At 40.2% G+C, this 14338-nt stretch overlaps 2 protein-coding genes across 5 annotated transcripts in view; both read right to left on the bottom strand.

The window, feature by feature from the left end:
• Positions 1–409: 409 nt before the first annotated feature.
• On the bottom strand, positions 410–6983 carry dnajc18 (DnaJ (Hsp40) homolog, subfamily C, member 18). 2 transcript variants are annotated; one of them, XR_005443011.1, is made up of 9 exons: positions 6406–6983; positions 5389–5557; positions 5068–5213; positions 3431–3637; positions 2967–3079; positions 2506–2615; positions 2217–2389; positions 1991–2108; positions 410–1608 (listed from the first exon to the last, which is right to left on the bottom strand). XR_005443011.1 is itself a non-coding variant. In XM_038707710.1 (8 exons), the coding sequence occupies exons 1-8, from the start codon at positions 6530–6532 to the stop codon at positions 1484–1486; spliced, it is 1170 nt and encodes a 389-aa protein (XP_038563638.1). In that variant the 5' UTR covers positions 6533–6976; the 3' UTR covers positions 410–1483. The 2 variants fall into 2 exon arrangements, 1 of the variants encoding a protein (XP_038563638.1); XM_038707710.1 differs by lacking the exon at positions 1991–2108 and having other exon boundaries at positions 6406–6976.
• Positions 6984–8294: 1311 nt separating this feature from the next.
• The window catches only part of ppp3ca (protein phosphatase 3, catalytic subunit, alpha isozyme), a 32331-nt gene continuing 26287 nt past the window's right edge, over positions 8295–14338 (bottom strand). For 2 of the 3 annotated variants that reach the window (XM_038707707.1, XM_038707709.1), the window contains 4 exons: positions 14194–14278; positions 13872–13969; positions 12763–12813; positions 8295–11286 (listed from right to left, as the gene is read on the bottom strand). In XM_038707707.1, the coding sequence (XP_038563635.1) occupies positions 11108–11286; positions 12763–12813; positions 13872–13969; positions 14194–14278 (413 nt within the window). In that variant the 3' untranslated portion in view covers positions 8295–11107. The remainder of the gene's footprint in view (positions 11287–12762; positions 12814–13871; positions 13970–14193; positions 14279–14338) is intronic. The other variant, XM_038707708.1, reaches the window with a different exon arrangement.

Genomic DNA, 14338 nt, shown 5'->3' with positions numbered 1-14338 from the left:
CTAATCATGAAGTATGGTCAGTAGTCATGAAGATGTGTTCGCACAAAATAAATATTTAAGTAATAAAACATTCTCTCACTAGGTTGCATGCAACAGTAACATTATGGAACACAGGATTATATATTAACTTAAAAGTGCTTGAGATGAACCTGAATATTTCACATGTATGAGAACCGCTAAGGCAGTTTGGCAACTGGTAGCGATGTCTGTATAGGGGTTTGAAGGATCTGGTGCTGGTATAAAGAAACTTAAGAACTCCACAAAGTTAGCGTCCTACTAGACCTGACAAGTCACAATTCTGGTTCCTAGCTGTGGAAGAAAGTGGCTCATGTTCACAGATATTTAGTAGAATACTTGTAAAATGAGAAACAAAATGTGTCTTTATAAAACACCATTATAAACGAAAACATTTTTTTTTTTTATATGGGCCATGTCAGCCCCAGTTTCCTTACAGATACTGCTCACAATTGAGCTTCCCACATCTTCCAGGTGGGCTTTTTGGTTGAGGTGGACCTACCTGCTTGTGACAAACCAAATCAAAAGTACTTCAAAACATGGCCTCAACACACAACAGTCATTTCTTCCATTTATCACCTCAAACACCTGCCTGCAGCTAAACCACTGGTTCCTGAATGGCAGAAGCTTAATCACCAATGCAATAAACAGGTATGCAAGCAGTAGTGCAGGGAGCGGGAAACTCTACTATAGGAGACAGCTCGTTTTTTGTTTGGCAAATACAATCTTTTGTAATAAGCACATTAAGAAAAATCTGGTGTAAAATTTCACACTACTGTGCCTCCTATTGCTTTAGTGCCAGAGGTCAAATTGTCTGATTAACCACAGTATAGAAGTCCTCTCTAAGGTCTGATTTGTCTGTGTTTAAATGATAAATAAAAAGGTCCTGTTATTTCACAGTACAGAAGCTCTCAGATTTGTCCAAAGACTACAGTATTATTTAAGTCACTGTACTGCATTACTTCCTACCTGAAAAAAAAAAAGATGACATTCACTCTATTAACTATTAAATAAATTCACCTAAAATTTCAAGGGACACAAAAACATTCAAGAAAATAAATACAGGTAAACTACAAAACCTAAAACAAATAAAACACATTATGTGTGAACATACAACTGCCTTCATCACCCCAAAGGGAGACCCCGTGTGTCATGCCATTTCTATAAGAAAGTTTAACGGCTCTGAGACATCATACACACTGCCACAGTGAGTTTGCATTTGATGCTGCCACCACAACAGACAGGGTTGCCAGCTAACATGCAACTCTTATGTTTTTTTTTTGTTTTTTTTGTTTTTTACTATCAAAGAGGAGAGAAGGCACATTGTTTCCAGCGGCATAATCTCCCACTGATTGCACTGTACCTAAAAGAGATTTCTTTACAAGGTGGCCAGATTGGATAAATTACACACTTCAATAAAATGTGCTCTAAGTCTGTAAAGAAATGTGTTCTCCTCTCAAAACAGTCCTCATTTGCCTCTTTGACGCCCAACCAGTCGATGCAGTTTCTCGCAGTTGTCCAGCCTCATTGACTCTGCCTTCTGCTTTAAGCGCTCATCTCGGTACAGTTGCCCCAGGTTTGCCAAGTCTGATTCTGAAAAGAAGAAGACGAGAGAAAGATGTGTCACAGCTATTTAAAACGTCTTTTTACACACATTTTGGGAAAAACGCATGAGAGTTAGATGAAAAGATCGATACCATTGTCACGCCTGTACGGTAGATATGAAGCTACAGCCAGGTGCTGGTTAGCTTACCTCTACACATCACAACACATTATATTGTGCCGTTTGTTTAACCTGTAGGAGAAAAAAACAAAAAAACAAAAAACAAAAATAGTACTGTTTTATGGGGGAGTTATGTGCTATCTGAGTATTTCTGTTGCTGGGCAACTAGTGGAGACTCCAGGAAGCTACTGCTCCCAGCTGCTGGCTGTAGCTTATATTTAACATACAGAATGAGAGTACTATTAATCTTACCATCTCCGCCAGAAATTCAATAAGCTAATTTCCCAAAATGATGCACTATTCCTTTAACGCTGACCAACTGGATGCAATGTGAATTTCAGGGCGTGCTTATGTCACAGGAAAGAAAAATCTGTAAAAGATTTCCTAAAAATCAGGATCAATTGAGCTTTATTAAAGTTATACCTGCACCATAACTAAAACATACTCCCCGTTTAACCCAAATTAGCTGCTTGCTTACTTTGCTGTTTCTCTTTCCAGCAGCTACTCTGCAGGTGTTCGATATAGTCGCTCTCAATGGTTTTCTCTAGTTCGTCCAGCGCCGCACCACTGTATTCCTTCCCAAAACCTTTATCCACATAGTATGGTACACCCATGTGATGCGTTTCCCTGGACACCACCAGCCCCATGGCCCTGAAACCCAAACAATATGTATTCAGTGAGTATTCAGTACAATATTAACCACGGTGGAACCCGGGGATTTGCTAAAAAATGTCACTGTAGTGAGGTTGACAGTATGACAGACTCACGGCTTATAGAAGAGACTGTAGGGCGGGTTAGTGGCCATCATCTGAGTAAACACTGATATGAGGATTAGCACCAGCACGGGGAGAAGCTGCAGGAACGCTGTGAAGGTGTTCTGTGGGAAGATAAAATCAGCACAGATTACAAAGCATATAATACTGTATGTAGGCTGCACTGGTAACACTGTACTCATGCCAGCACAGTACTTGTGTCTCTTTGAAGCAAACCACTATCTTCCAACGCAACAGAGGCACTTCAGTTATAAGCGGAATGTAAATAACTGACATGAAATAAATCATGATTGAGGGGATACAGGCATCTTAAAACCCCCAAAAGTCTCATTTTACAATGGTCCTCCAGTGCATGTTAATGACTGGAATACTCCCTCATCTCCACAAGAACATCGCAACATAATACTGTCGCTGTTTAACTGCGATTTTTTCTTTGGGTTTTGTGAGTCACTGACCTGACTCTGATTGTCCTCCACCACCTCCTCGCGCCTCTCATAAGCACGTCGACGACGAGGCTGATAGAACTGAGAGTAGGAGGCTCCCTGGTTGGTGTACACGTGGATATTTCCTGTAGAGAGACACACCGTTCTAAAGCATCTACACTTCCACAATGAGACAGTTGATAATATAGCTAAAACTACAGCAGACAACAACAACTATAAACAATACTGAGAACAATAACAACTAGCACTACTAATAATAATAATATAGTGCACTATTTTAGAGCATTTAAGATGAAACTCTGAACAAATGGATTCATTTAGCTTTCAATGAAATTATTTACAAAGAAAACATGCCAGCTGTTTTTCGGAAAATTTAAATTTGTTCCTGTTTGTTGACTGTATGTGGAGCTCATGTACCTGCAGTCATGTTGACAGAAAACTTCATCCAACCAAACGCTCATAATGTCACTGCTCACCTGTGGGAAACCTTCCTCCAAAGAAGATGTTGAAGAGCTCCTCGGGGGAAATGTCAGCCTCAAAGTCTCTGTGGAAGCTTCGGTAGTATCCATGGCGACTGTTGCTGGAGTGTTGGGGTGCATTCGAAGCTGCGGCTTGATCTCCGTATTGATCATACTGCTGCCTCTTCTCTGGATTGCTCAGCACTGCGTACGCATTGCCTATTGCTGTTCGGAGAGGAGGGAAACATTTGGTCATGACATACATAAAAAGGTTGCCATATGAGATTCTGAAAAATAATATAGCAGCAAACAACTATTTGCTAGGTAAAGATATAGTGGAATAATGGCGTCCTGAGTAGAGAATGATGTCACACATTAACTGTGTGTGTGTTGTTGCCCTCTCTGTTCCCTTCAGCGTGAGACTGTTGGGTTTGAGGAGAGTGGAAACTTATTTTGACCAAACCAGAGTTGGTGATTGTTGGAACAGTGGAAAGACTAACAAAGTCAGGATTTGGTGAGTTTTATATTGTTTCTGTCCAGTTTGAATCAAGTGTGTTTTACCATGATCTGCAAGGTAAAATTGCTGTTAATTCTCAATGTATTATAGTGGGCCATAGTGTAGGTTTGTTTTGGTCTTAGACTGACCAATATCTATAGATTTATCTCTCTCTTTCTTAATATCTGTATCCACACACACACACACACACACACACACACACACCCACCCACCCACCCACCTTACTATGTACCTGGGGACATTTGATTAACATAATGCATTCCCTAGCCCCTTACCCTAACCTTAACCATCACAACTACATTCTTGACCTTAGCCCTTAACCTAATTCTAACCTGAACCCCCAAACAGCCCTTTAAACTTGTGGGGTCCAGCATTTTGGTCCCCACAGGTTTAGCAAATCACATTTTTTGGAACCCACAAACATAGTAAAACAGAAACACGATCGATCGATCTCGTTTGTCTTACTTCTGTTTGGTAGATAATCACAGCTAGCAAGTTCTGGGGATGTAACAGGAAGCATAATGTTACTATGGATTCTGCTAGCTACCTATATTCCTAGTTTTTTTTAGCCTATATTTGTGATTTGGTGCCATTGTACGTATGCTAAATTAGCTTTTAGCAGTTCCTATTTGCAATGTACCAATGGCTGTACAGACAATTATCACTGGATTACTTTGTTCTAGAGTTAGGTCTTCAGATTCAGAATTGCCTCCATGAGCGGTATGTCACAGCCATTACTGCGGCCTGCCTGTATGCGCTGTGTGACTGTGTTGGTGAATGGGCCAAATCAGTAGCCCAAATTACAGTAACTAACTTTGGGTTGTTGTCAGAACACACCGGTGTGCACCTGTCCCTTTCACCTCAGGCAGTATCTTTGCCTCATGTCTCTCCCTCCACAACTTGCTTGGAACTCTCCTGCACCTCCCTGGAGAGGTGCGCCTCACAGTTTGAAAACCCTGCAAACAGCTCAACAAAGAAAAACTGGATGACCCAGCTGCAAGCCTCTGCCCTGCTGGTTAAAGTCAGTACAACAAAAAAGTTGTGTTTTTTTGACACAGTGATAATGGATAACAAAACGATATCACCATCATGTATCTCGGGGGGGGGGCTTTGTCCTTTCTCTTGCCAAAACTCGTACCTTTAAAAGCATCCGTGGCTCCTGGAGCAAAGTTCTTGTCGGGGTGAAACTTGAGGGCCAACTTCCTATACATCTTCTTCAAATCTTCATCGCTGGCGTTTTTGGGAACACCGAGGATTTCATAAAAGTCCTTGCAATTCTTTATCCTGCAATAACAAAGCGTAACAGATGTCAAAACACAAGCCTGAACTTAAAAGCTAAAAGGAAGTACTCCCGCTCAAACGCATGTGAAGCTATTCCGTGTGTAAACTCTTCACACAATAGTTAGTAACATGTGCATTTGCAGAAAGCTTCAACCAACGGTCAGTGTTATGTCTACACCTGAGAACACCCTGGCGTTGCTCCTCCGTGTAGCTCTTCTTTTCATCACCACTTGCGTTACTTTTTTCATTTCTTCCAATGTCCTCGTCTCTCCAGCCCGTTGGCGGGGGCACGTGGTTTGCCTCTGGAGCAGCGGTGCCTCCATTCCTTACAATGGCATCTATCAGCACTACAAACAAGAACACAATGCAGGAGGTCAACTGACAAATAAGGTGTAAATAGGGAAAGAGAAGTATTGGCATCAGTCAAAACCACAATGGAAATGATGGTTACTGGCTACAAAAATCATGGGACGTACAGATGGGTGACAATTTAAATAGGAAAAACATGAAGTGTCTTATTACAGTGTCTGGCCACCAACAGCTCCAAATTCTCCTATAGGTAGGAGTGAAGAGTTGTCACATTTGATTCACATGACTGTCAAGCTCAAACCATCCAATGATTCTTAGTGCCCTGTCTGAAAGCATTTGCTCAGGTTTCTCCACTCATTTATTCAGGTTTTTCCTTTCACTTGTCATCTATATATGGAGTAATGTTGACTGTGCACTTAAAATTTTTACCTCCTTGCACAACATGTGTAATTTAATAGAATATGCTGCAAGATGGACCCTGTGGCGTTTAAATGTCTCGTGCACGTTGTGTTCAAAGACCTCAAAGTAATCTATGAACTGAATGATCCTGCTTATGATGCCATTGCAGAAAAAGCAACTAAGTTAGGCAAGGTAAAGCAACTGAAGACACAGTCCGGTTTTAACACAGCGCTGCCTGTCTATGATCTGTAAGGGGGAAGGGAGCCATTTAACAGCCCTATAATTCAGCATGCAGTCTGAGCAGACCAAGTATTAAAGCAGCTCATTTTGTCGCCATCTGAAAAGAGCAATTCTGCGCGCCAATCCAGTTACGCGAAAATACATTTTTTTCAAACAGTTCGCAAATACACTGAAATAAGTTGGCTAACTTTGTTACCAACGTTAGCTAGTCAGCTGCCTTTGCAGAATGTGCGTCAGCTAATTTTACCTCTGGCCCTGGTGCTGGGGTAAATATTTTGAGCTTCATACAGCAGCTGCAGCGCCCGATCTTTCCGTCCTGACCGTAAGCACAGCTTCGCCTTCTCTATCAGCCGGTCTGCTTCGTCTTTGTCCATTTCAGCGGTGCGGGGTTATTTTCCTGGTCCAATCGCTGTCCGTAGAGGTCTGTCCCTGTGTAATGTGCGTCAATATCATATGGCAAGGCGAGCCGCTACAGCTAACGTAAGATAGCCGATTAGCTTTGGTTTCAGACAGCTGCGTAACGTTAACTAGGTGCAGGCCCGCAGTCACTCAAAGTCCGTCGCAGTATCCGATTCGCAGACGGTGGAGGTTGTTGTGAGGCTGCAAACAGGCCGGCAGCGGGGCCATGTTTTTTTTTAAATGATGAAAGTCTGGGAAACGGACTAATAATGGGTTTTAACGGCGTTTAAAGGGCCACAGTAAAATAAAGCTGTGATGGACAAGAGCTGGAGGCGAGACAGGGGCGACGTCATATCCTGTGGACTGGAATAAGTAGGAAAAAATAGGCCTCCCATTGATTTTGAGTCAAAATGTTGTTTACTTGGTTGTCTGTTTGTTAGCACAATTTGCCAATTAGTTATTTTTAACACACTGATTTTTCCCCCTGTCTATTACCTAACCCAGCACGTTGAGTAACATCAGCAGGTGTACGGTGATGCTGCTGCTGCATTCAAGGTCTTTCATTAAAGGCGTACCTCCGACTCTTCCTTATGATGCGTTTAAGTGCTTGTGATGGCGCGTCATTATACAAAATCGACCTAAGAATTTTTTTTGGGTGGTGATTTTTTTTTTTTTATTTTATACATGTAGTGGCACATTGCTGGCTGTCTTTGACAGAATGATAAGACAGCCGGCATGTAATGGGTACTTTTTAATTAAGTTATTTTAAAATGTAATCTTAAATAGCCGAGTGACAACAAAAACAACCAGCACAACTGCAGATTTAGCTAATACGGATAATGGTAACATTACATAGAATGGCAAACTATAACAATTAGTCAATGACATGATTAGGCACATTTCGACAGGACTTGAAGGCAGATTTTACACTGCATCATCGTGTGGTATGGCAGCACTACTGCTATGGACCGCAAACGCCTGCATAGAGTGGTGAAGACAGCTGAAAAGATCACCAGGACTCCACTACCCTCCCTGCAGAGCATCTACCATCAGAAAGTCCACAAGAGAGCTGCCTCCATTATCAAGGATACCACCCACCCCAACACGAACTGTTCACACTTGTACCCTCGGGTTGGAGGTAGGCTACAGAAGTGTGAAATGTAGGACTACACAACTAAAGAACTCTTTCTTTCTTACTGCCATCAGACTCCTAAACAGTTAATAGGCATGTGGACTCCATAATCATGCCCATCTTTACACTGTACCATGAAATGTTAATTGCACTATTTTTGCACATCTGCACATTGCGCCATGCACAATTTCCACATGTATATAATTCATCAGTTGCACAACTGTTAATTCGTCTGCCTGCACAACAATGAAGTGTATATATTTGTTGTTTGTTTTTCTCTATCATTTTTTTCTTTGTATTTTTATATATACATATATTTCATTTTACTTTTATTGTAGACATTTGATGTGGACAGCAAAGTAAGAATTTCAGTGTACATCTGATTAAAAACACTTTGAATCTTGAATTTATTTAGATGTAAGATACTGTAGTGGGATGATTCAGATACAGAAACCTACTATCACTGTACTAAATATTGTAGGTTGGCTTCATTGAGTAGGACACTTATTTTTGAGGGGTCGTATCTGAATGTAAGTCAGGGTGAAAGTTAAAATAAGCATTAATACTTCCATCAATGAATTAGAAACTATGCAACACATTTTTGTTCATGCATATTTTATTCAAGAGTAAAAAAAATGTGATTTGTCCCATAGGGCATGCTTACAATGTGTCTATCATTTAGGAAGTCAAATGCGAAAACATATTTCCATAGATAATAAAAAATGTTGCAAGATAAAATCCATTATATTTGTTTGTTGAAATATGCATGTAGACCATACAAGAACCAGAAACAGAGGAAGGAAAATAACCATAAGCGAAATTGTAACAATAATAATATCAGCAGTAAATATAACCAGAGTACAATGTTTCCTGTTAAACATAAGTGCAACACATGATTTTCTTTGTGTCCAATTCATTTACATCTGAAAACCATGCTATCATGCTTTGGCAGCCTGAAAGTTGCTTTTCACTGAGATTATATTCATTCACACTATTGAACATTTTCTGTACATCAGTACAACCAAAAAAATAAATAAACACAAGGCTTCACACCTTAGAAGTGCATCTCTGTATACAAGAAATCAATATAAAATTAAAAGCAGTGGTAATAAATAACAAAATGAAAAAAAAAGAACAAAAACAATCAAAGGAAGCCTATTTATAAAATTTATAAAACAAGACAAATAAAACTACAAATATAATTCAAAAATAAAATAATTCAAGTTTACTATTTGAAACACAACTATCACAATTATAATCTCACATAACAATTAGGAACTTAATTGCATGCATTGATGCGTTCCGTACCATAGATGCTGTGTTAAAAATCACTTCTTGTCCATCCGTCATCCACATATCTTTATCATTAATAGAAAGATGAAGTATAAAGTAGAAAAAATATGAATGTCTTAAAGGAAATTCATGTTATGTGTGTCGCATGTTAGGTTGGGGCTTCACTTGTATTAGCTTTCCAAAATTAGATATTTTGAAAGGACCAGCATGTGTTCTGTTTATATTTCTTTTCTTTTCTCTTCAATTCAACATGGCATTTTAGGATACAAATGGATTTTTCATAAAATTTTGACACAATATTTGGACAGGGGAATTTATGTTTTATTTGGATCACAGTGTGCATGCACTTGTCAGTGGAGCTTTTCTCGTCCTATTTATACACTACACTCACACAGTAAAATTAGATTAGATTAGAAAATTTGATAGAAAACCAAGAAATGATATTATGGACGAAATTCCTGGTCTACACTGAGCTTGGTTTTCATGAAGGAAGTACTTCTCATAACTTTGATTTCACCTATTTCACCTTAATTTTAGTGAAAAAGAAATCACGTTTGAAGTAGCATTCATTCACTCAGTCCTGGTCCGGATTCTGTAAATAAATAAGCATGGTATTCAGCATGGATCAAAGCCTAAATTCTCTAGATGACACAATGGTGGTTTTTATACTCTTTAAACAAAATATATTTCAATTGTATGCATTCACAAATTTGTAGAATTTCCTTCGCACTCAGATATAGTAGTTTGTGTAGCTCTTAGGCATGAAATCTCATTGAATTTGCAACACAGCAAGAAAAAAAAAACTCAAAGGGCCCTAATGTATACTTGAGAGACTTGCACATAGTTTTACTTTCATCTTTCAGCAGGCAGGTGAGAAATAATCAGGTAGTGTGTGACCGCAGGGCATGTCCCAAAGTTCAAAATCACTTCTTCTCTTTTCCTCTGTGGTCCAGAAACTGGTGTTAATGCCGCTTTGTTGCCAGTCATAGTAATGCAGGAGAGATGAGGAAACCCTGATCCGAAGCCTGAGGAGGATGCTCAAGCATAAACTTTCCAGAAAGTGAATTGCATGATGTGTGAGGTATAGCTTGCTCAAATGCTTCTCTGATGTGAACTACTTAAACATTTAATGGAGAGAAGAAAATATTTGTTAGAATGGTCTGGATAAAAATATAACCTCTTGAGATTCACTCAGAGACAGTGATGAAGTTGCATCTTCATATGTGATAGTGAGCTCCTTTTGGGGACATTTTCAGATGTTAAATCTTGGTATTTAATCCGCGATGTTGAGGTGCCGACCAAATTTTCCAAATGCTCTTTTCATCCCCTCCCTTTATTCCCTCATCCCCTCCAAGTTACTTCTTGCTAGGAGATGACTGATAATAAGGGGGGTGAGGAAAGGAGCAGTCCTGGAGAGTACTGAGGTGGAGTTTGATCTCAGACTGCAGTGGCTTTTGTGGTTAGGCCAGAGTTGTGAGCACAGGCGAGCACCTTGTCCTCTTTCCCTCGCAGCACAATGGCATCTCGCTACAACGTCAATCAATAAATTTAAGTCCAGTGGTAAGATTGCACTGCAAGTTTTAAGAGGTGCACATTAAACGTCCTGTCTTTTTGCTTCATTTCTCACAAAGTGGTGTGACTTGTTAATACTAGCAAAACATGTAGTTAAACAAGATTTGTTTTCTCATGAAGTGAATTTGAGAGTGATTCGTAATAAACACTTCATGAAACAGTAAAATGATTTGTGTGGCATGGATACTGCAATTATGTCTTCTATCAGGCCCTAATGAAGGAGCAGGCTTTTGTCAGCACTCAGAACAACACAGCCGCCAACCATTCAGTCTGTAATTGAACTGAGAAAGGGGAACAACAGTCAGAAACAACTTTCAACCACCCTTTTCAGTCAAGCTGCAGCCTTCTGGACTTTTCTTATACCCCGCCCTCTGGTGTAAACCCCAGCTCCCCCTCCCCCAACTGTTCGATGACACACTGTCATGAAAAAAAAGATTTCATGTTCTGTCTGTGGGCCTGGTTTATTTCTATGTTCGGAGGCCTGAATTCCCGATTTGGCAATGTCTTGCTGCACAGCGCAACAGCGGCATGGTTCCGAGGCTCAGACAGCACATCACTGGATGTTGCTGTTGTCATCCGTGCCGTTTGCCTCTGACATATTCATCTTTCCCATGGAGTGACCCACATGGTTCACCCCGTCCCTGCGAGGTGGCATGCGCTCGTTGATGCGGTCAAGGCCCTTAGCTTCCTCAAAGCTGGTGATCTTGTGCTGGGGGGAGAAGCCACGGATAGCTGACAAGAGACAAAAGGAATTTGGGTCAACGTGTTATCAGAATATTCCTAATATGACCTCATATTGTGTATTTCACCCGAAATATAAAATGCTGTTGGGATTTTCTAGGCATTATAACACAAAAGACATACGCTCAGTGGGTCAACCTTAATTAGGAACAAAGAGAATCTTTTAATAACCGGTAAGATTATTGTATTGTATGATTCTGTAAAATGTCACATTTCTTGTTTTGGGTTACATAGTACCGCTATATGCAATTCAGTTATCTCTGCAACTGACATTAGTGACATGGAAAAGTGGAAGCTGCTGCTATTTGACACCATCTGAAACTCTTTGTGCCACACACAAACACTATAAAAAAGCAAACAAAACAAGAGTTGTAAGAATCCTTGCCTGCAGGTGATTAAGATTATTTTTTAGGCATTTTACCTTTATTGCACAGTGACAGCTGCAGATAGAGACACGAAAGGCCCGTCCCTCAACTGATATCCTGTTTCTTTACACAAGTAAGTCTCTCACTTTATATGTCCCACCCCAATGATGAGTTAGGCATACATAATACATCAAATTAAGGAAGAAAGAAGTTCACAAAGTCCTATATCATTGTGACTCAAAGCTTTTCTATGACATGTTTTTCTAAATTATCCAAACACATAAGGTTTGCTGGTCTGTTTCTTGTTCTTGTGCATGCAACACTTTTCAGAACCGGATGGAGGCCATTTACAAGCCAAACCCAAAACAGTGAAATGTTTTAGTCATGCATCTCTTAGCAGCACTTGAATTTGCAGTGTTTTAATTCATCTTGAAAATGCCTTAAAAACTATTCATTTTTTAATTTGGCTTGTTTTTCTATCTGTAATGATCAATTCCAAATGTGTACTACTGGAATTGTTGGTGCTAATCCTCTCTATGTTGGTGTAGGCAGTGGGTGGGCCTGAGAGTTAGGAGTAGATTGATGTGGGGGGACTTGGGACTTCTTTTCATCTGTTCGGTAGCGTATTAAGTGTGCAACAATTCACATTATCTCCTCAGTTCCAGCCCTCCTCAGTACATGTGCCTTGACCAAACAGTGACAAGAACATGATCCCTCAACCAATTGGGAGATGTTTTGCCTTGTCATTACTCAGGCACCCATTAGAAAACAATCCCTTAAAAAATCCTCACTGTGCAAAGGTGGCCTACATTACAAATAACCATCTATCTCATTTAAATTTCTGGTCTTTAAAAAATATCTTTATCAGTTCTATTCCCCTCTCTCTAAAATTAAAATTCCTAGTTGGATTTCTGTTTGAATTAATGGTACTGCAAAGTAAAGTGCCAGCCATATCAACATAAAGCTGCCCTGTGAAATGTTGCTCCATGGAGATATTATTGTGTGAGCTGTTGTGTGCATGAACTGTCAGTGGCGGGTGTCCTCTGTAGCAGGAAACCCAGACAATATGTTGAGATGGGTGGAAGAGGGGGCACATGTTTACCTTCTCCATCCTCATCTTGTGGCTCGATGGCTTCAATGGCTTCAATGGTGGCTGAAGGGGGAGGAGGGGAGCAGGTTACTCCTGATGAAGCCATGCAAATGTAAAATGCAGCCCCAGCAAAAAGCCGGCTCATGTTAGGCCAGATGACATACAGTATACATGGTCAATGGCAATGCAGCCCAACTCAAGAGCAGTGCCATGCGTTAATACTGAGAGAATTAGTGTCAATATAGAATAGTGTCAAGATAGAGCAATAGAGAGAGAGAGTGAGAGAGTGACAGATATACTGAGATGAAAAAAATGATAGGTTGATATCTTAAAAAGATTTTACAATTTCAAAAATCTTTCGAAAAGTTTTCTGTTAGCTAAATGGTGTTCTTGCTGTCAGCACAACAGCAGTGACACAATCATGGACACGCACAAACACAATGACTTCTGCCTCCTATTACTGATGTGCGGAAGTATCAATATTTCTGATCCCAACGTTTCCTGCTCTAGGATTGATTCTCATATTAAAGGATCAATATCTAAACTCAGTAATTTGGAGCGAGTGTGTATTTTATCATAAGTAACTTACTGTGACCAGGATGGTCTAATTATACCTGGTTGACAGGAACTACTTCTTCTTCCGCCTGTCAAAGTCATGTGTGCACTATGGCTCTGTGACATTGCTTATTTGAAGTGAACCACTACAGCCTTTTACGTAAAAAGTATCTGTATTGGTATCGGCAATACCAGCCTGGGTATTACTTGGTATCGGATTGTGAAGGAGGCAAGTGGTCTCGCACATCACTACCACCTATAGGTAAAAATGGCTTAATGCAAAACTTCAGTCTTTGTCTGGTACTAGGATGGGATCTATGATGCAGCAGCAGTGACAGATTTTAGTAAATATTGTGATGTTACACTGTGTAATGTGTTACAGTAGACAGAAATATTGAAAAACTGTTGGTTGTATCTGAAACATTAAGTTCTTATAATGTGATCAGATCATCGGGAAGGAGAGAGAGAAAGAGAGAGTTAAGACCGACAGCAGGACTGAGAATGGTGATGAAGACGAAGATGGAGTAAAGGCTAGAGAAAAGGCTTATGCTGAGCCTTGTACTCACCACTCTGCAGTGTCTGTCTGCCTCCAGAGAGAACCCCGCTTGGCAGCATGCCAGTGGGCGTCAGGCCCTTAAGCGTCAACACATTTTCACTCTCCTCTCTGCAGGAAAGACAGAGACAGGCAAACAGGTCAGAAAACTTCAGTGAACCCTGATCATAGTAGGGGGAAAAATGTATGCCTCCACATTAACAACAGTGTATACACATACAATGTGACACACACTAACTCTACACACACATACACATGCAAACACCTAATACAGTTTCAAATTTAGAAAATATACACTCACACTTAACATTCACACACACACACAAATAGTCTACCTGAGAACTGAGAACATTTTGGCCATTTTCCCAATAGCACGGATCTTGTTTTTGATCACCTCCTTGCGTGCTGCAGCTGCATTGGCTGCAAAGAAATATATTTGCATACTGTTATTATAGGCTAAACAATAGATGTTGCCATTAT

Source organism: Micropterus salmoides, unplaced genomic scaffold, assembly GCF_014851395.1.
Source record: "Micropterus salmoides isolate LMB-PRFRI ecotype aquatic unplaced genomic scaffold, ASM1485139v1 Ms_hic_scaffold_9, whole genome shotgun sequence".
Taxonomy (NCBI): Eukaryota; Metazoa; Chordata; class Actinopteri; order Centrarchiformes; family Centrarchidae; genus Micropterus; species Micropterus salmoides.
Note: the sequence above shows the minus strand (reverse complement) of the source record. Positions and strands in the feature narration are given on the sequence as shown.